Source organism: Amphiura filiformis, chromosome 19, assembly GCF_039555335.1.
Source record: "Amphiura filiformis chromosome 19, Afil_fr2py, whole genome shotgun sequence".
NCBI classification, from domain to species: Eukaryota; Metazoa; Echinodermata; class Ophiuroidea; order Amphilepidida; family Amphiuridae; genus Amphiura; species Amphiura filiformis.
In genome coordinates, this window is record NC_092646.1 from 13,712,614 (window position 1) to 13,734,962 (window position 22,349).

The following is a 22,349-nucleotide window of genomic DNA, read 5'->3' on the forward strand; positions in this document are numbered from 1 at the left end:
TTTAATCCAAGATGGTCCCTTCATTTTGATTTCTTTTGTACTTCCGTTGATTTTCCTTCCTATCTATATTTTTACCTTATACTATACTCTATAACATATCCAAAATTTGGGCCATTCTGCTGACATCTAAGGGGCGGATTTCACCTCTGAACCCTCGTGAGTCCCTACAGAGCGCATCTAGACCAGAAACCATAATTTAAAGTGATTTAACGAATTTTAATCCAAGATGGTCCCTTCATTTTGATTTCTTTTGTATTTTCGTTGATTTTTCTTCCTATCTATATTTTTACCTTATACTTTACTCTATAACATATCCAAAATTTGGGCCATTCTGCTGACATCTAAGGGCGCTTTGACCTCTGAACCCTCGTGTGTCCATACAGAGCACGCAAAGACAAGAAACCATAATTCAACGAATTTTAATCCAAGATGGTCCCTTCATTTTGATTTCTTTTGTACTTCCGTTGATTTTCCTTCCTATCTATATTTTTACCTTATACTATACTCTATAACATATCCAAAATTTGGGCCATTCTGCTGACATCTAAGGGACGCATTTCACCTCTGAACCCTCGTGAGTCCCTACAGAGCGCGCCTAGACCAGAAACCATAATTTAAAGTGATTTAACGAATTTTAATCCAAGATGGTCCCTTCATTTTGATTTCTTTTGTATTTTCGTTGATTTTCTTCCTATCTATATTTTTACCTTATACTTTACTCTATAACATATCCAAAATTTGGGCCATTCTGCTGACATCTAAGGGGCGCATTTGACCTCTGAACCCTCGTGTGTCCATACAGAGCACGCAAAGACAAGAAACCATAATTCAACGAATTTTAATCCAAGATGGTCCCTTCATTTTGATTTCTTTTGTACTTCCGTTGATTTTCCTTCCTATCTATATTTTTACCTTATACTATACTCTATAACATATCCCAAATTTGGGCCATTCTGCTGACATCTAAGGGGCGGATTTCACCTCTGAACCCTCGTGAGTCCCTACAGAGCGCATCTAGACCAGAAACCATAATTTAAAGTGATTTAACGAATTTTAATCCAAGATGGTCCCTTCATTTTGATTTCTTTTGTATTTTCGTTGATTTTTCTTCCTATCTATATTTTTTACCTTATACTTTACTCTATAACATATCCAAAATTTGGGCCATTCTGCTGACATCTAAGGGGCGCATTTGACCTCTGAACCCTCGTGTGTCCATACAGAGCACGCAAAGACAAGAAACCATAATTCAACGAATTTTAATCCAAGATGGTCCCTTCATTTTGATTTCTTTTGTACTTCCGTTGATTTTCCTTCCTATCTATATTTTTACCTTATACTATACTCTATAACATATCCCAAATTTGGGCCATTCTGCTGACATCTAAGGGGCGCATTTCACCTCTGAACCCTCGTGAGTCCCTACAGAGCGCATCTAGACCAGAAACCATAATTTAAAGTGATTTAACGAATTTTAATCCAAGATGGTCCCTTCATTTTGATTTCTTTTGTATTTTCGTTGATTTTTCTTCCTATCTATATTTTTACCTTATACTTTACTCTATAACATATCCAAAATTTGGGCCATTCTGCTGACATCTAAGGGGCGCATTTGACCTCTGAACCCTCGTGTGTCCATACAGAGCACGCAAAGACAAGAAACCATAATTCAACGAATTTTAATCCAAGATGGTCCCTTCATTTTGATTTCTTTTGTACTTCCGTTGATTTTCCTTCCTATCTATATTTTTACCTTATACTATACTCTATAACATATCCAAAATTTGGGCCATTCTGCTGACATCTAAGGGGCGGATTTCACCTCTGAACCCTCGTGAGTCCCTACAGAGCGCATCTAGACCAGAAACCATAATTTAAAGTGATTTAACGAATTTTAATCCAAGATGGTCCCTTCATTTTCATTTCTTTTCTATTTTCGTTGATTTTTCTTCCTATCTATATTTTTACCTTATACTTTACTCTATAACATATCCAAAATTTGGGCCATTCTGCTGACATCTAAGGGGCGCATTTGACCTCTGAACCCTCGTGTGTCCATACAGAGCACGCAAAGACAAGAAACCATAATTCAACGAATTTTAATCCAAGATGGTCCCTTCATTTTGATTTCTTTTGTACTTCCGTTGATTTTCCTTCCTATCTATATTTTTACCTTATACTATACTCTATAACATATCCCAAATTTGGGCCATTCTGCTGACATCTAAGGGGCGGATTTCACCTCTGAACCCTCGTGAGTCCCTACAGAGCGCATCTAGACCAGAAACCATAATTTAAAGTGATTTAACGAATTTTAATCCAAGATGGTCCCTTCATTTTGATTTCTTTTGTATTTTCGTTGATTTTTCTTCCTATCTATATTTTTACCTTATACTTTACTCTATAACATATCCAAAATTTGGGCCATTCTGCTGACATCTAAGGGGCGCATTTGACCTCTGAACCCTCGTGTGTCCATACAGAGCACGCAAAGACAAGAAACCATAATTCAACGAATTTTAATCCAAGATGGTCCCTTCATTTTGATTTCTTTTGTACTTCCGTTGATTTTCCTTCCTATCTATATTTTTACCTTATACTATACTCTATAACATATCCCAAATTTGGGCCATTCTGCTGACATCTAAGGGGCGGATTTCACCTCTGAACCCTCGTGAGTCCCTACAGAGCGCATCTAGACCAGAAACCATAATTTAAAGTGATTTAACGAATTTTAATCCAAGATGGTCCCTTCATTTTGATTTCTTTTGTATTTTCGTTGATTTTTCTTCCTATCTATATTTTTACCTTATACTTTACTCTATAACATATCCAAAATTTGGGCCATTCTGCTGACATCTAAGGGGCGCATTTGACCTCTGAACCCTCGTGTGTCCATACAGAGCACGCAAAGACAAGAAACCATAATTCAACGAATTTTAATCCAAGATGGTCCCTTCATTTTGATTTCTTTTGTACTTCCGTTGATTTTCCTTCCTATCTATATTTTTACCTTATACTATACTCTATAACATATCCCAAATTTGGGCCATTCTGCTGACATCTAAGGGGCGGATTTCACCTCTGAACCCTCGTGAGTCCCTACAGAGCGCATCTAGACCAGAAACCATAATTTAAAGTGATTTAACGAATTTTAATCCAAGATGGTCCCTTCATTTTGATTTCTTTTGTATTTTCGTTGATTTTTCTTCCTATCTATATTTTTACCTTATACTTTACTCTATAACATATCCAAAATTTGGGCCATTCTGCTGACATCTAAGGGGCGCATTTGACCTCTGAACCCTCGTGTGTCCATACAGAGCACGCAAAGACAAGAAACCATAATTCAACGAATTTTAATCCAAGATGGTCCCTTCATTTTGATTTCTTTTGTACTTCCGTTGATTTTCCTTCCTATCTATATTTTTACCTTATACTATACTCTATAACATATCCAAAATTTGGGCCATTCTGCTGACATCTAAGGGGCGGATTTCACCTCTGAACCCTCGTGAGTCCCTACAGAGCGCATCTAGACCAGAAACCATAATTTAAAGTGATTTAACGAATTTTAATCCAAGATGGTCCCTTCATTTTGATTTCTTTTGTATTTTCGTTGATTTTTCTTCCTATCTTTATTTTTACCTTATACTTTACTCTATAACATATCCAAAATTTGGGCCATTCTGCTGACATCTAAGGGGCGCATTTGACCTCTGAACCCTCGTGTGTCCATACAGAGCACGCAAAGACAAGAAACCATAATTCAACGAATTTTAATCCAAGATGGTCCCTTCATTTTGATTTCTTTTGTACTTCCGTTGATTTTCCTTCCTATCTATATTTTTACCTTATACTATACTCTATAACATATCCAAAATTTGGGCCATTCTGCTGACATCTAAGGGGCGGATTTCACCTCTGAACCCTCGTGAGTCCCTACAGAGCGCATCTAGACCAGAAACCATAATTTAAAGTGATTTAACGAATTTTAATCCAAGATGGTCCCTTCATTTTGATTTCTTTTGTATTTTCGTTGATTTTTCTTCCTATCTATATTTTTACCTTATACTTTACTCTATAACATATCCAAAATTTGGGCCATTCTGCTGACATCTAAGGGGCGCATTTGACCTCTGAACCCTCGTGTGTCCATACAGAGCACGCAAAGACAAGAAACCATAATTCAACGAATTTTAATCCAAGATGGTCCCTTCATTTTGATTTCTTTTGTACTTCCGTTGATTTTCCTTCCTATCTATATTTTTACCTTATACTATACTCTATAACATATCCCAAATTTGGGCCATTCTGCTGACATCTAAGGGGCGGATTTCACCTCTGAACCCTCGTGAGTCCCTACAGAGCGCATCTAGACCAGAAACCATAATTTAAAGTGATTTAACGAATTTTAATCCAAGATGGTCCCTTCATTTTGATTTCTTTTGTATTTTCGTTGATTTTTCTTCCTATCTATATTTTTACCTTATACTTTACTCTATAACATATCCAAAATTTGGGCCATTCTGCTGACATCTAAGGGCGCATTTGACCTCTGAACCCTCGTGTGTCCATACAGAGCACGCAAAGACAAGAAACCATAATTCAACGAATTTTAATCCAAGATGGTCCCTTCATTTTGATTTCTTTTGTACTTCCGTTGATTTTCCTTCCTATCTATATTTTTACCTTATACTATACTCTATAACATATCCCAAATTTGGGCCATTCTGCTGACATCTAAGGGGCGGATTTCACCTCTGAACCCTCGTGAGTCCCTACAGAGCGCATCTAGACCAGAAACCATAATTTAAAGTGATTTAACGAATTTTAATCCAAGATGGTCCCTTCATTTTGATTTCTTTTGTATTTTCGTTGATTTTTCTTCCTATCTATATTTTTACCTTATACTTTACTCTATAACATATCCAAAATTTGGGCCATTCTGCTGACATCTAATGGGCGCATTTGACCTCTGAACCCTCGTGTGTCCATACAGAGCACGCAAAGACAAGAAACCATAATTCAACGAATTTTAATCCAAGATGGTCCCTTCATTTTGATTTCTTTTGTACTTCCGTTGATTTTCCTTCCTATCTATATTTTTACCTTATACTATACTCTATAACATATCCAAAATTTGGGCCATTCTGCTGACATCTAAGGGGCGGATTTCACCTCTGAACCCTCGTGAGTCCCTACAGAGCGCATCTAGACCAGAAACCATAATTTAAAGTGATTTAACGAATTTTAATCCAAGATGGTCCCTTCATTTTGATTTCTTTTGTATTTTCGTTGATTTTTCTTCCTATCTATATTTTTACCTTATACTTTACTCTATAACATATCCAAAATTTGGGCCATTCTGCTGACATCTAAGGGGCGCATTTGACCTCTGAACCCTCGTGTGTCCATACAGAGCACGCAAAGACAAGAAACCATAATTCAACGAATTTTAATCCAAGATGGTCCCTTCATTTTGATTTCTTTTGTACTTCCGTTGATTTTCCTTCCTATCTATATTTTTACCTTATACTATACTCTATAACATATCCCAAATTTGGGCCATTCTGCTGACATCTAAGGGGCGGATTTCACCTCTGAACCCTCGTGAGTCCCTACAGAGCGCATCTAGACCAGAAACCATAATTTAAAGTGATTTAACGAATTTTAATCCAAGATGGTCCCTTCATTTTGATTTCTTTTGTATTTTCGTTGATTTTTCTTCCTATCTATATTTTTACCTTATACTTTACTCTATAACATATCCAAAATTTGGGCCATTCTGCTGACATCTAAGGGGCGCATTTGACCTCTGAACCCTCGTGTGTCCATACAGAGCACGCAAAGACAAGAAACCATAATTCAACGAATTTTAATCCAAGATGGTCCCTTCATTTTGATTTCTTTTGTACTTCCGTTGATTTTCCTTCCTATCTATATTTTTACCTTATACTATACTCTATAACATATCCCAAATTTGGGCCATTCTGCTGACATCTAAGGGGCGCATTTCACCTCTGAACCCTCGTGAGTCCCTACAGAGCGCATCTAGACCAGAAACCATAATTTAAAGTGATTTAACGAATTTTAATCCAAGATGGTCCCTTCATTTTGATTTCTTTTGTATTTTCGTTGATTTTTCTTCCTATCTATATTTTTACCTTATACTTTACTCTATAACATATCCAAAATTTGGGCCATTCTGCTGACATCTAAGGGGCGCATTTGACCTCTGAACCCTCGTGTGTCCATACAGAGCACGCAAAGACAAGAAACCATAATTCAACGAATTTTAATCCAAGATGGTCCCTTCATTTTGATTTCTTTTGTACTTCCGTTGATTTTCCTTCCTATCTATATTTTTACCTTATACTATACTCTATAACATATCCCAAATTTGGGCCATTCTGCTGACATCTAAGGGGCGGATTTCACCTCTGAACCCTCGTGAGTCCCTACAGAGCGCATCTAGACCAGAAACCATAATTTAAAGTGATTTAACGAATTTTAATCCAAGATGGTCCCTTCATTTTGATTTCTTTTGTATTTTCGTTGATTTTTCTTCCTATCTATATTTTTACCTTATACTTTACTCTATAACATATCCAAAATTTGGGCCATTCTGCTGACATCTAAGGGGCGCATTTGACCTCTGAACCCTCGTGTGTCCATACAGAGCACGCAAAGACAAGAAACCATAATTCAACGAATTTTAATCCAAGATGGTCCCTTCATTTTGATTTCTTTTGTACTTCCGTTGATTTTCCTTCCTATCTATATTTTTACCTTATACTATACTCTATAACATATCCAAAATTTGGGCCATTCTGCTGACATCTAAGGGGCGCATTTCACCTCTGAACCCTCGTGAGTCCCTACAGAGCGCATCTAGACCAGAAACCATAATTTAAAGTGATTTAACGAATTTTAATCCAAGATGGTCCCTTCATTTTGATTTCTTTTGTATTTTCGTTGATTTTTCTTCCTATCTATATTTTTACCTTATACTTTACTCTATAACATATCCAAAATTTGGGCCATTCTGCTGACATCTAAGGGGCGCATTTGACCTCTGAACCCTCGTGTGTCCATACAGAGCACGCAAAGACAAGAAACCATAATTCAACGAATTTTAATCCAAGATGGTCCCTTCATTTTGATTTCTTTTGTACTTCCGTTGATTTTCCTTCCTATCTATATTTTTACCTTATACTATACTCTATAACATATCCAAAATTTGGGCCATTCTGCTGACATCTAAGGGGCGGATTTCACCTCTGAACCCTCGTGAGTCCCTACAGAGCGCATCTAGACCAGAAACCATAATTTAAAGTGATTTAACGAATTTTAATCCAAGATGGTCCCTTCATTTTGATTTCTTTTGTATTTTCGTTGATTTTTCTTCCTATCTATATTTTTACCTTATACTTTACTCTATAACATATCCAAAATTTGGGCCATTCTGCTGCACGCGGATTAGTTTCGGGAGCCAAACTTTTAACCAGATTTGGGATTCACCATGCATTTTGTGATATTCTGAAGATTAATCAATTGCATATCTTTTAGTTCAATGATAATAAATAATCGTGGCTAATTATGTTGCTCCCAAGGGACACCCAACTTGTTTGCACTATCGACCTTTTTTTTACTGAAACTACCTGGGTTACACCAAATGCGGAAGGATTGAGTGGTGTGCTATCTTGCTTTAAGACGACGTACTGTGAATACCACACTGTTACACCCAATAGACATGATAGAGCGCCCAATTTATTTTCAATATATCGATTTTCTGGCAGAATCACATTGGTGAATTCTGCACATTTGGAACGCCTAACAGCAGCTTGCAGGCCGGAAACAGCGTTTCTTGATAGAGTCAAAACGGAACAAAAATAAAATTTTATTATAAAAAAGGAGGGGTAAAATTAACTAATTAAATATTTCGGATATTTTATTATTATACCAGTAAATTTCATCAAGTATAAGGTTCCAATATTTAGTGAAAAATTAAAATTTGAAGAGCAATATTTTTTAATGATAAAAACACTATCCACATTCGGGCACATTGACAGCTTGTAGTATAGAAATCAAAAACAATCAATCAGAGTTGGGTTATTGGGCTGACAACTGTGGAAGGAAAATCACTGTTTATTTCATGATCTAGGTGTATATTTTAACTTTTAAGCGAGTAAATGTAAGTATATTAAACATTCATATTTCTATGTGTATATTATTATGTAAGAATGTAAGCTTTTCAACCATAATTCTTTAATGAAATATTTCTTCCTTCTTAATCTTCCTCATTTATTATTTATACAAATATTGACTGCTATGAGGGGCACACACCGTCATCATCCCTATATGTTCGTGTTAAAAATTGCCGTGGTAGTACGATAAATCCTCACGTTTTTCAACAACTACGCATGGTGATTTTGTTTGAGATAGGCCGTATGCGACTCAGGCTATGCATACAATTTGAGATTTTGAGAGCCGCCACACTGTTTCTATTCTATGTTTTACGATTTTCGCATGATCAGTATATGGCTGGTCGTAACACGCCATAACGTGGAGCTGCTACGCGTAGCTTACTTTTTTCGCTGGAGCTAAATTGACCAATCATGTTAGATCTTTTCATTACGCTGGAGCCAGTTGATGCATCATCGCTCCAGAGAGAGAAAACTCTTGCCAAAATTAATGTTTACTATGTGGATTTTAAATGAATCGAATGTAAATAAACCACCAACAGTTGTACAGGATCAATACCATTGTTTGATTAGTGTATAGTCAATGTTACCTTGCATGCATGTGCCATGTGTGTGGCGTGTTTGTTTGTTTGTCTACTGTGTCAGGCCAGGATCACTGACACCCACGGTACTGATACTGTCATACTATCACGGTGATCATATTGTTGAATGTTGTTGACTTTAAAATAATCATGATGCAGTCATGTCTACAGTAGAATTCACCACGACCTTTGAAGGACTTAAACCCCATTAAAAGCTATTAAACCAAGATAACACTCAATGAAAACAGCTCAACTATGTTACATCAGATCTTCTCTGGTTAAATACACACTGCACTTGTGTCTGTTTTACCTGTGCAATGAACAATGAGCTGGTGTTATAGTTTCAGTTGGGTGAATGATTATAAAGCGAACGCAAGGTAACAATACTGTCTGGGCTTTTGTTTACGAAATGAGACAATAGTCTGCTTATTGTTAACCAGCGTTCTTGAAAATGAGAAGCATAATGGTTTGCAGACTTAACACGGTTTAGAAATAATTTGTTCATATTTTTTGGTGTTATCTGTCGTTTACATATCCTTCCTAAAACACAAAAGTACCAATATTTCCAAACACCTAAATTAGCTAAAAATTTAGGAAATGTTACAAAACTATATTTTCTAGAATATCAGAGAATACTTTAAATATTGACTGGTTATTTTTTACACAGTGACGTCATATAGGCAATGGCATAATACTTCTAACATACACTAGGTCACGCGTCAATGGTGAGCGCACTGAGTATTGTGTATAGGAAAACGGGCAGTACCGTAACTACAGTATGTATGGCCTACTACTAGTATATAAAGTAAATCCGAACTGGTTTGCTTGAAGGTCGAATTCCAGAGCCACGCCACGCAAAGATGTACAAATCAGCTCCCGGCGATACACTGCAGATCGCAGAATTGTGTGCATGGTTTACCACCACTCTGCCTAGCTATATAGTTGTGTACAATACTGTATGAGTTTCTTGTGAGTGCATGTCCATCTTAATAATAAGTCGGTTCGTACTTTTCATAAATTACTTTTTGAATCATAACTATCGTGACCGAGGATATCTTGCAACTACGTGAAGCTCGTCTGGCAAATTCTTAATGACTAAATTCGCTTCACGTAATGAGTAAGTCGTACTTGATTGGTCAGTTTTACCTCCGAGTAATGAAAAACTCTAACATGATTGGTCAATTTGGCTCCACGGAACAAAAAGTCAGCTACGCGTAGCAGCTCCACGTTAGGCGGTTGCGCCTACCATATCAGTATCCCATATGATATTTCTATTGTAAGAAAATTTTATTTGTTGTCACGTAAATCACAGGTTTCGTTTAAATGTACTAACTGGAAATTAAATGTACTAATTAGCGAGGACCGGTATTTTGCTGTGGATATGTTTAACTGCAATTTTGATGTAAAACATTTGAAATCCTGGGTAAAAATTTTGATAATATTTAACTCTTTGAGAAAATTATTTTATAAAGGAATGCTGGTAAAACCAGGTGCAATACAATGTACATTATTGACACACTATTGACACTCTTTATCTTCGTCAATAATAGAATAATCGATTTCAATCGAATTGAATGCATGAGTTTGTAGTTGACTACTGAGCGACCTAAGCGATCGATTGCTAGCCAATCAGATAGAACTCCTTTTCTTGCGTTCAGTGAAATACCACTCGCCTGTCGCTCACTACCTCTCGCCCGTCGCTCACCAACGGAGTATTAAATTTATATTTATCGTATAGGACGTCGACGGTGTGGGGCATGGTTAAAATTATAGGCCCAAGGTGATCTCAAAATCATGACTATGCCCCAAGGCTTAGCGGGCCTATAATTTTAACCATGCCCCAAATAAAAAAGCAGTCATATTTGTTTTATACCAAATCTTAACTTAAGATTCTTGTCATCTGTTTGGTTAAAAGCATCGATTTTGGGAAGAAAACTCAAGAGTTTCAATACACCTTGAACACACCTTGAACACACACCTTCTTCTTGGGCTCTTGTTGAAGGAAAAAAAGTCCTTATGTAGCCCATCCAATTTCATCACAATACCCTTACTGCATAATCTATTATGGGGCCATGTTAATAAACCACTTTCTGCCAGAGAGCTCCCGCTCCATGGGTGAACTTGTTGTATGTCTTCTCTAGAGCTCTATCTATGCCATTCTTGAATTCATTGGTAGTCTTAGCATGCACTGTATTTGCAGGCAGTCCATTCCATGCGCCACCACTCTATTGCTGAAAGAATTTCCTCTGATACGGAGTCTAGTGTGTTGTTTCTGCACCTTGAGGCTGTGACCTCTTGTTCCCACACCTTGCTGTGCCATTTGAAAGATGGAGGCTGGATTGATGTCATTAATACCATGCATTATCTTATACATCTGTATCAAATCTCCCTTAATCTTCTGTAGGCTAATGTGGGTAAATCAAGCTCTTTCAATCTCTCTTCATACGCCATCTCTTTCAGGTCTGCAACAATTTTTGTGGCTCTTCTCTGTACTCTCTCAATCCTTACATTATCTCTGTGTAGAACTGGACTCCAAATACAATTTGCATATTCTAGGTGTGGACGCACTAGACTTTTGTACAGAATCTTCAGCATATCTTTATTGATGTAATCAAATGTTCTCCTTATGATTCCAACCATCCTGTTGGCTCTATTGGCAACCATATCAACATGCTTTGAAAAGGTCAACGAGGGGTCAAATTTCACTCCCAAATCTTTCTCTTCTTCTAGTACTTCTAAATTTCTTCTATTACCTTCTTCTGACATGCTATATGTACATGGTGTTGGTTGTGAACCATAGTGCATTACTCCACACTTTGCTACATTGAATTTCAGCTGCCAGGTATCTGACCACAAACTCAGGTTGTCCAAATCCTCTTGAAGCTTCTCGCAATCCTCTTCTTTCTGAACATGCGTAAACACCTTTGTGTCATCAGCAAATATCTTTACATATAACTTTCAACTACATCAGGTAGGTCATTGATGAATATGATGAAGAGGATAGGACCTAGGACACTGCCTTGCGGGATACCGCTAATGACGTCTGCCCATTCAGATGTTCCACCATTTACACAGACTCTCTGTTTTCTACCTGTCAGGAAGCTTTCTATCCAACTCTGTAGATTTCCATCTATGCCATGAGCCTTCACTTTCTTGAGTAGGCGCTGGTGTGGTACGCTGTCGAAAGCCTTCCTGAAGTCCAAATATATCACATCAATACCTCCGCCCTCATCCAACATGCTGGACCACAAATCCATGATCTCTATCAGCTGAGTCACACATGACCTTCCAGCTCTAAACCCGTGTTGATCTTCACTAAGCAGCTTATTCTTGTTCATGAAGTCCATGACGTGGTCTCTGATAATTGACTCAAGGAGTTTACAAATGACTGATGTTAGACTCACTGGTCTGTAGTTGCCTGGGCTTTTTACCGATCCCTTCTTGAAAATTGCCGTCACATGTGCTATTTTCCAGTCATCCGGTACTACCCCTTCACCAAGTGATTTGTTGAAGATGATGGTCAGTGGTTTTGTAATTGCATCTGTGACCTCCTTAAGCACCCTTGGATGAAATCCGTCAGGACCTGGTGATTTATTTGGTTTTAATTTATCCAACTTTTTCTTCACCTCCTCCTCTGAAACTGTAATATCCTTTAGCCTATCACCAACATGTTTCATCTCAGGTTCTGGGATGTCTTCATCCTTCTCTCTGGTGAACACACTAGCAAAAACTTGTTCAATTCCTCCGCTTTCTCTCATCAGTGTGCGCAAGTGTTCCATCTTCTTTTTCCAAATCACTTATCCCTTGTTTAACATGGGTCTTGGAGCGGACGTATTTCCAAAAACTTTTCGGATTTACTTTGATCTCCTCAGCGAGTTTTCTTTCAAATGATCTCACAGATCGGCACAGATTTCAAATTCAATCTGCGATTTCTGTGTAATTATAGCGCGCGAAAATATTGACATACTGTGCGTTAATATCACTTTACGCTGGGAACAAAGCACATGCAGAACTATGCCTGGGGAATTTACTTTTGCGGGCATATAGTCAAAACTATGCACACGCTTTTAACCAATCAGATGGAGGCAAAAACTGGGTGTATACAGCATGAATAACAAATTTGGGTGTGTAAAACACTCCCTACATGGCTGGCTGCCTATAAAGCCCTTGCTCAGAATTATACTTTTAAGCATCTGTGTGAAAGAAAACACAGATTAAGGTTGGTTTTAAAAAGCAAAACAAGGATCCACCATTAGGGTCTCAAAACACTATAGTATACTGGAAGAAGGTTTTTTTTTTTAATTACCAATTAACGGCCGTTAGTGGTGACATTTTTATCAAATTATTCGGCACAAAAGAGTGGTTTCCGAGTGATTTTTTCAGGCCAGATAAAAAAAAATTCGGAGCCGACTTCAGCAGTGCCTTGAATAGCCAATCATCATCACTGAATGACACTCATACCGACACACACAATATCTATCCTTGTTTAGGGGCAAATTTTAAGCTAATTCCTCGCTTAGGGTGGGTTTTTTTTACTTGTTTAGGTGAAAATTTCAAACCAATTCATCACTTACATTTTGTAGGGTGTTTTTATTTGAGTGAAATCCTCGTTTAGGGTTAGTTTGAAAAGATTTTGACATCCTAGGGTCATTTTTGAGAGTCAATTAACGCTGATGCTTAAAATTTTATCATGAGTGGCCCTGGGCCTTCTACACACATTAGGCTTTCATATACTGAAAACACCAAAGGTCTAGCATACTTGGTTCTAAAATTATGAAGTTTTATGACATCTATTTTATGACAGTATTTTATTGTTTTTTAGGTCTCCATATTTTAATTGTCGTCTGCAATCACTCTCGCTGATTTAGTATAAATCAAATGCAAAAGCGACAAGCGATGCATCGCAAAATTCAATGATTGCCCATCGTGTTCCGAAAGCAGTGTATCGCTCAGCGATCAAGTATAAATTCAGCTTGATATCTAATTTATGCACGTGCAAGCAGGTACATTCAATCTTCTGGACTATACCCCTGTGTGTTTATCGTGGAGCTGTAAGAATGCCAAGAGTTGCTTGAGAAATCTAGCTTTGAATTTTGCATTGGTAGAAGCTAGCTCTCTGTATCACAAACTAAATTGATTTCCCTCTCTCTCTCTCTTTTTGCCAGATACCTAAAAGTTATCACATTATTTTGTGGAGCCAACTTGACAACCAGTAAAAACAAATGTCGACCGCACCCGTTATTGCACCAGAACCTGGTGTCCTCACAGAAGTCCCTGATGAGTTGAAGCGACTCGCAAAGTACATCATGCGAGGGTTCTACTCGGTGGAGCACGCCCTCATCATTGATATCTTAACGAGGAGTCCGATTGTGAGAGAAGATGACATGGCTGTGTTGCTCAAGTTTGATAAAAAACAATTGAGGATTTTACTGAATAAGTTGAAATGTGAGAAGCTAGTGAAACAGACGATGAGGATGGAGACTCAGGCGGATGGCAGAACCAACCGACAGTATTATTACTTCATCAATTACAAGGTATTGCTTTTTGATTGATTTTTTTAGAACAACCATTTGTAGAATAGTGGTCACTACCCCAACCATTGGGCTTACGCTATTCCAGTTCTGAGTTAAAATTCATACACCCCCTATGGAAGACCTGGTCACCTGGAGCAGTTCTTCTAGAGTGAACCAAACCTGCCTGGTTATCAGTTAATCAGTGACAAGGTTATATCTGAATTTGACAGATGCTAATTGATGTTTTAATGTTATTGCATAATTTGATAACCAGGCAGGTTTGGTTCACCCCAGAAGAACTGCTCTGGCACGGACTCCTCTCTAATCTCCCACATACATTATAATATCATAACCCTAACTCTGATTTCAAGGGTGGAGTATGTGGTAGTCATTGATTTCAACTGAGGCAATAAAGCCCTACATGCTTTTAAATGGCTTGAACGCAAGCGTAACTCTATACGGCACGATCCTTTTATCCAAGTTACATTGGGCAAAAGTTGTAATCAGTTTCACAATAAAAGTCTTGATCAACTTCAGTTCAGTTTCACTTTTTACAACTCAATGAAAATGAAAAGATAGAGACATAATGGAAGGATGACCAAAAAAAGCAAACCTCAAGATCACTTTGGCCATTTCTGTTCACAATCAGGTTAAAATGATAAGTTAAATTATAATTCCAAATGATGACCTTGTCCATTTGAAATACATTTGAATACTGTTGTTTTGCTTGCAGAGGTATATAAATGAACACACAATTGAGTTGAATGAGTTCCCAAATCAAGTGAACCGTGACATTTACCCCTCCCCAAAAATATTTAGCATTTCCACCAATTGTGCCCCCAATCGGAACAAGAATCAATTAAGTTGAATGAGTTCCCAAATCAAGTGAACCGTGACATTTACCCTCCCCAAAAATATTTAGCATTTCCACCAATTGTGCCCCCAATCGGAACAAGAATCAATTATAAATTGCCAAATTTAGGGCACAATTTTTACTAAATTTCAGATTAGTCTCCCTTTTACCTCCACCCCCACATATCCATACACACGTACCTATGGAAAACACAACTTAATGTCCCATACAGTGATGTAGATTTCAAATGGATCCACCCATTCAGGTAATCCCATTTGGAAATCACACTCTCTGTCTTAATGTATGGATTTCAAATGGAATAGCCCAATCCTCTGACATAATTTGATACATGGATGACAACTTTTATGATGTATATATTTGATCTAGCAGTTGCCAAGAAAGATAGATATTTTCATCATTATTTTGTAAGATGGTCAAATTATATCTTGAAATAAAAAGCTTTCGTGCTATTAGTTTGAAATAAATTCTTTTTCTTTTTCATCTTTTCTTTCTTTTGCCAAATCATTCGTTTGTATCACAGGTTTTTGTCAATGTAGTGAAATACAAGCTGGACAAAATGAGACAAAAAACAGAAAGTAAAGAGAGAGATTCCACCTGTAAAGCACTCTTTAAATGTCCACAATGTCTGAGGGAATATAATGAATATGATGCAGGTAGGTGTCTGTCAGTATGTCTGTTTGTATGTCTGTTTGTATGTTGTGGACATGGCGTTGACCCAGACTGGACATGTAACACAAGTCTCCAAATGTCCATAATGGCTGAAAGAATATTGTCACAAACTCCTACAATCTCGGAATTATAAGGCGAGCGCTCTAGCGTATAGTCCAAAAGAGGACTTCCCCGCCAGGTCTATAATGTTACTAACACACTTTTACCTACGTGACATGCTCCCCCTCCTTGTAAGGCGCGTCCTCGCGCCTTACTTCCTCTAATTGGTCGTCCTTGATACAAGGAATACTCGGCCAGCCTGGTCGTCCTTGCTACAAGGAATACTTTGGCCAGCTATTATTTGAACGCCTAAACCCTTTCCGATGGATGGATCCCCCTGGTGTTGAGAAACACCAGGGGCCCCCCGCCCCGCTGCCACCATTTATGTCACAAACCCCTCACGGAAATATTCTGCGCCTTCTCAGACACTTCCGGTCCTGCCGGGACTCAAACCCACGATCTCTGGATTAAAAGTCGAGCGCGCTAGCGTATAGACCAAAAGAGGACTTCCCCGTCAGGTCTATAACTCTATACCTCCGTGACAATATAATGAAATATGATGCAGTCATTTCCGTATTTTGCAGTCAGTCGTAAGTTTTGTCTTAATTTGTTCAAACAATATATTAGAATATGTGACTCCTCGCCACAACTGAGCCCGGATGTCGCCAGTGCCACTATTGAGATATGCTCCATCGAACTTAACTATAAACAATAGGAAAGAAAGGATTTATTGACTGTTTTATTGATTTTTCACTACTTAAATGTCAAGTACTATAGACATGATCAGAGAAGATGAGAACTTCTCTGACATGATATACATCATTTTAAAGCTAATTTCAAGCAGAATATTTTGGTTGAATATCTCAAAAATGATGATTGGCGACATCCGGGCTCAGTTGTGGCGAGGAGTCACATATATACTAGAGCTGTTAACATTTTTTAAACAAATTTGAAATATTTATGATTCTTGATCATTTGATAAAAATATACCCTGTAGCTTGCATCCAGTTCCATTACACCTCTTATTGAAACATGTGATTGTCTGAGTGAATAAAATCTAGATTGTTTTAAGTATAGGCCTCAATGTAAAAAAAAATCAGACCGCCCAGATTTAATCAAGTCTGCCATTTCATTTTTCGTGAGCAAAATAGTAAAACCATATATTTTGTTGAAATTTGGCATGATATAGTGATGTGGGAAAAAAACCCACCATACTGCACGGACCAATCAAATTCTATGGAGAAGGGCAACTTTGTTTGGCCTATAACCATTGTGAGAGCTCCTTATAATAAAGGTGTTATTCTTTTCAGGTGAGCTGATGGACCCTATGACAGGCCTAATGCACTGCATACTGTGCGGAGCTGAAGTACACGAAGACGAGACCGCTGTACCCAAGAAGGACGCATACACACAGATGGCCAACTTCAACGAACAACTGAAAATTATTTTTGACCTTCTCAAGCAGGTAGAGCATGTGAAATTGTCACAGAGTTTATTAGAGCCATCACCTCTATTGGCCGGAGAAAAAAGGTGAGTACGGTATACAAGTTGACAAATGGAAGAGTGTCCTGTCTGCCTTGCCAAAATTTAGGCATGTATAGTCTGTCCACATAGAAGTACAAAGTAAATAGACCTCGGGAACTGGAGGTATGACTATGAGAATAATTAATTCAGTACAATGCTTCTTTGGCGCGCCAACTGCTGCACGATTTGTACTTGCCGAGCGTACCACGCTCTGTACGCGTCGCATTCGCGTGTGACGCCAAGCATCAACCCCCGATGCCACAGATTTGGTTTGTACTTCTATGTGGATAGACTGTAGTTGTTTACTTTGTCCACTACTGTGTTTTGAGCTGAGTCAAAGGTCAAATACATGTACCTACAAGAAGATACGAGGGATGAAATCAGCTCAAACTTAATGGGCAGATTTTCATGAAAATGGTCTCCAATTCCAATTGTTTGTTTACTATACCTATGATATTTTGTTCCTGGGTAATAGGGTAAAAGGGAAGCCTGGATGTTGAACATGACCTATTTTGTGATTGTAGATAAAGCAGGTGGTGCAAACTGTTCTATATATGAATCGCTTTGCAATTCAAGCAATTTAGAGCCATTTCAGCACAAAACACTATGATAGCATGTTCAGGTTTTGACCCTTATGGATCTCATAATTAAGCTTTAACATTTAAGAAAAGTATTTTGCGAGTCGTTGGATGAAAGTTCAAAGTCACCCAATTAAACTACCCTATCGCATTTGACATACAAACTGTACAATGTTGCTCGATCCATCTATATATATATGTAGTAGACCTGCTAACTGTCTCTCTTTTGGAGAGACTGGCCTTCATGATTTAGGGTTTTCCAAAGTGAAAAAAAGGGACAATTCATCTTTCTGAAAATTTTAGTGAGGCAAATTCAAATGTAAGAACAGCAGAAATTGATCCAAATTTCACTTTAAAATAATGCTATAGCATTCACTTTTTAATAGTCTATTGTGATAAATTTAGACCTGCAAAACCTTCTGAATTCTAAAAGTGTCGCACACTTCAACTCTTTGAATTTGTCTGTTCCTAGTTTGTGTACATGTACAAGGTTTTGGCCTAAGTGTCCCTCTTTCTGACTTCGATAGGTTGGCAGGTCTGATGTATACTTTGATCAGCTCGTAATCGGCGGGCCTTATAACATCGCGGATTAATATCAAAATCTTTTATTTTGTGTGACACCCCACCAGAAGCAGTACGAATTATTAATTCAAGTCATATACTTTGTCTACTTTCTTTGACACACAAAATAAAGAACAGATAGGTCAACTAGATAACACTCTTAACGTGGGTTTGCTTTTCAGCGTAGTGGTAAAAGCCAAACAAATTCCCGCCTATTATGATCTGATCAAACTATAGTCTGATTTACCTTGTTTCATTGTTTTCAACAGAACCGCAGGAGGTACTCAAAAACAAGCAGGACCACACACTCACTGGAGTGGAGATTCAACAAGAAACATGGGTGACATCTACAACCAGCAAGTCACCATCAATGTTGGAGACGAAGTTACTGCACAGAAATCGGACGTACCTGCCAAAGAGCGCCCTATATGGCTTACAGATAGTACCGTTGAGGGCGCTATAACTGAGCCAATGGAGGCCAAATCTGGTGGCAGTGGCGGACCGACAAGTCCAACACAAGCAGCCAGTAAGAAGACGAACGAGGAAATCATGCGTGCCTTACTCGCGCACGAGAGTAAAACCGGGGCCGTGCAACCGGTGATACCGGACGATAATAAAAGCGATGAAAGTGACGCGAGCGCTTCAGAAGACGAGTTTCCTTCTACGTCAACAATGCCAGTTACAAATGATAGCACGATGCAGATGGATAGTGGAGATGAGGATGACGAGGAGGAAGAAGAGGAGGTGATGGTTATGGTTGGCGGGAAACTGGTTCCGTTCCAGGATGTGACTGATGAACAGGTTGCGCAGATGTCGCACGCAGAGAAAGAGGAGTATATCAAGCTAGGACAAGAAGCGTACTCTGCTATGTATGACTGACAAGACAAAAGGACAAATTGCCTTTTATGTGTTCAACATGGTTGTCACAAGAGTATTATCAGTGCCAGGTTTTGTTTTATTTCAAGTACAAAATACTGCATTGTAAGGATTTCTAGACCAAATATTGAAAGGCTTAGTGCCGGTCGGGTTAAGGGTTGGTCGTTAGCAGTGAGTGCTGGCTGTGGATGACTGGTGGCAACCAGCATAGTGACTCCCCTGGTGTTTACTATGCTATGTATGACTGAGAAGACTGATGGATAAATTGCCTATTGCATGTCCAACTGGTGGCAAGCAGCATAGTGGTGTTTACTATATTTTTCCATAACCAAAAGTCACACCAAAAGTAATATTTTAGCCTATACTCAAGATTCTGGATGCTTTGATATACATAGCAATATCAAAATACAAAATAGGGTTTTTGCTCTTTTTTTCTGAAATAAATGTGGCCAAATATGGAAATTTATATTAAGAATAATTCAGAAATACCCCATGCACCACACTTTGGACTTTTATTCAAAGTTTAGTTAGGTCAAACTCAAGGATTGATAACGGTATTGACTGCTCAGTGCCAGAAGTGGGTAGGTGCAAATGCAATAGACCTGTGTACTTTTGGTAGTTTACACACAGTATATTGTACTCATCTGCACATGGCAGCTATTGGACTTACTGACTTCTGGCAATGGCAGTCGGTATCCTTCTTTGCTTCATTTGGCAAAACAGGACAGGTTCGTTTTTTTACCGGCATAGTAGCAAAAACCTATTTTTGCCAGTTTTATCAAAGTGACATTTACCCAATTAGATTGCAGAATTCATGTACACTATTTGGATAACTCAGTATGTCTTAATCAATCAATATGATTTCTTTTTATTGAAGGTGATGCCCTAAACTTGACCATAGCACAAAATAAGACAAAAAACAATGCGGCTAGTCCAAGAAAACATTATTTGTGACCTGCTACCACAAAATGAACGTAAAGTCTCAAGTTGGTAGTTTTGAGACATCCTGGCAGCTGGGTTGATAGATGATGTTCTTTGTTTGCTGCGCACCTGTACAAGCCAGTAGTGTGTTCTTCATGAACGGCCCATTGTGCCCCCATTCACCAAGAACATACATACTATTGGCCCGAACAGGTGCGTGTGAAACAAATAACACCAACTTTACGCTCATTTTGTGGTAGCAGGTCACATTTATTATGAATAAGTCAGCTTAATCAGCATAATTAAGAGATGGAAGAATCAAAGATATCATTAAACCAAAAGAGAACTGGCTCAAGGGCAAGATAGTTTACCTCCGGTTTGTTTCACTATGCGCCCGGTAAACTTCAATTTAAAATGCGTAATTGTTTCCGGTCTACAATGTGCTATGCCAGCATAATGTATGGCAAGTGTTCAAACCTCTATAATGCCCAAGCTTAAGGGATCTAAACTGAGCGTTTATTATGTTTCGACAGTATTTTTGTGGGACATGAGAGCACCTCAGACCTATCGAATTGCATTCTGAATACTGAAGCATGTCTTTCTGATATCAAATAATTTTCATTTTTGAAAATCACAATATAATACAAATTTTATGACAAATTATAAAAATTTGATATTTTTCAAATTTTTGATATATAACAGTCCTCAAAGTAAATTATATAAATCTAATGATATATTCTTAAAGTGTATGTAGCAGGGAGGAAAAGCCGACGGTCAATTGAAAATTTTGACCTTTCATATTGAAGATATGGATTTTTTTTCCAAAAGACCTAATTTTTTTTTTGGTGTTTTGGGAAAAAAATCCATATCTTCAATAATGAAAGGTCAAAATTTTCAATTGATCGTCGGCTTTTCATCCCACCTACATACACTTTAAGTATAAATCATCAGATTTATAAAGTTTACTTCAAGTACTGTTAAATATCAAAATATCAATTTTAATGATTTGCCATAAAATGTGTATTAAATTGCAAATTTCAAAAATCAAAATTATTTGATATCAGAATGACATTCTTCAGATTCAGAATGCAATTCGATATGTCTGATGTGCTCTAATGTCCCACAATAAATACTGTCCAAACGCTCATACCCCAGCCCTTAAAGACACAAAATATTGTTGGATGTTGGGCGTTTTCCGATTAATTCCGGAGGTGCACTAATTTGGTATCAACATGTGACAAAGCAAGATGACAGATTGACCACAGCATTACACACAGAACAATTCCGAGTCGGTTTTCTTTGGGTTTTATATCTTTGGGGAAAATTTACTTTGAATACTATTGAAAAGATGTTATTTTGAAACTGCCAGTGTGTAGTCCAAGGGCGGATCCTAGGGGCTGTGCCTGGAAATCTGTCATGTGTGTGCCCATGCCCCCTTTTCAAAAACCTGGATCTGCCCATGGTGTAGTCAGGCATGAGAATTTTCAGGCTTTTGCCTGAATTCAGGAAGTTTTGTTGTCCAAATTTACGCATTTTTATTTATTTTTTTCAGCCTGTTTTGGGCCTTTTAAGGCCAAATTCACACGCTTTTTCAGGCAGTGTTCAAAAAAGCCATTCTCATGTCTGCAGTAGATGCTGGATACTTTTATACACTACCCAGCAAATACAAAAATGTTCATAAAACATTTATTAAAAAACGTTTTAATAACATTTAAATGTCAGGTTATATAAAAATTACAAATACGTTTTTAAAACGTTATTGTTAAATGTTTCAAATGGGCAAATAGTCATTCAATTATTCAAAAATGACATTCTGTCATTCAATTATTCAAAAATGGTTTATGAATGTTATTAAAATGTTTTTATACCTGTTATATAAGCCGACATTTAAACCTTTTCTGTAAAATGTGCATTTGCAGGGTATATTTCATTCACATTCATTAAATTGATTCTTGTTTGTTTGCCAGAGCCTCCTTGCATGTCATGTTTAATAATTTATTATTTTA

At 37.7% G+C, this 22,349-nt stretch overlaps 2 protein-coding genes across 2 annotated transcripts; one reads left to right on the forward strand and one right to left on the reverse strand.

Moving 5' to 3' along the window:
* The first annotated feature begins 8,081 nt into the window (after window positions 1–8,081).
* On the forward strand, window positions 8,082–20,576 carry LOC140140948 (general transcription factor IIE subunit 1-like). The gene is made up of 5 exons (XM_072162714.1): window positions 8,082–8,197; window positions 13,954–14,322; window positions 15,696–15,828; window positions 17,194–17,413; window positions 18,816–20,576. The coding sequence occupies exons 2-5, from the start codon at window positions 14,011–14,013 to the stop codon at window positions 19,423–19,425; spliced, it is 1,275 nt and encodes a 424-aa protein (XP_072018815.1). The 5' UTR covers window positions 8,082–8,197; window positions 13,954–14,010; the 3' UTR covers window positions 19,426–20,576.
* Window positions 11,168–11,554, reverse strand: LOC140140394 (uncharacterized). Its single transcript, XM_072162154.1, has one exon. It carries the CDS (start codon window positions 11,552–11,554, stop codon window positions 11,168–11,170), a length of 387 nt encoding a protein of 128 aa, XP_072018255.1.
* Window positions 20,577–22,349: the final 1,773 nt, after the last annotated feature.

Bases quoted from the DNA above. Each gene is read 5' to 3' on its own strand.
- LOC140140394 (XM_072162154.1), bottom strand. From the start codon at position 11,554: ATGTCAGAAGAAGGTAATAGAAGAAATTTAGAAGTACTAGAAGAAGAG.
- LOC140140948 (XM_072162714.1), top strand. From the start codon at position 14,011: ATGTCGACCGCACCCGTTATTGCACCAGAACCTGGTGTCCTCACAGAA. The intron at 15,829-17,193 runs GTAGGTGTCTGT...TATTCTTTTCAG, and splicing joins ATATAATGAATATGATGCAG to GTGAGCTGATGGACCCTATG. The intron at 17,414-18,815 runs GTGAGTACGGTA...TGTTTTCAACAG, and splicing joins CTATTGGCCGGAGAAAAAAG to AACCGCAGGAGGTACTCAAA.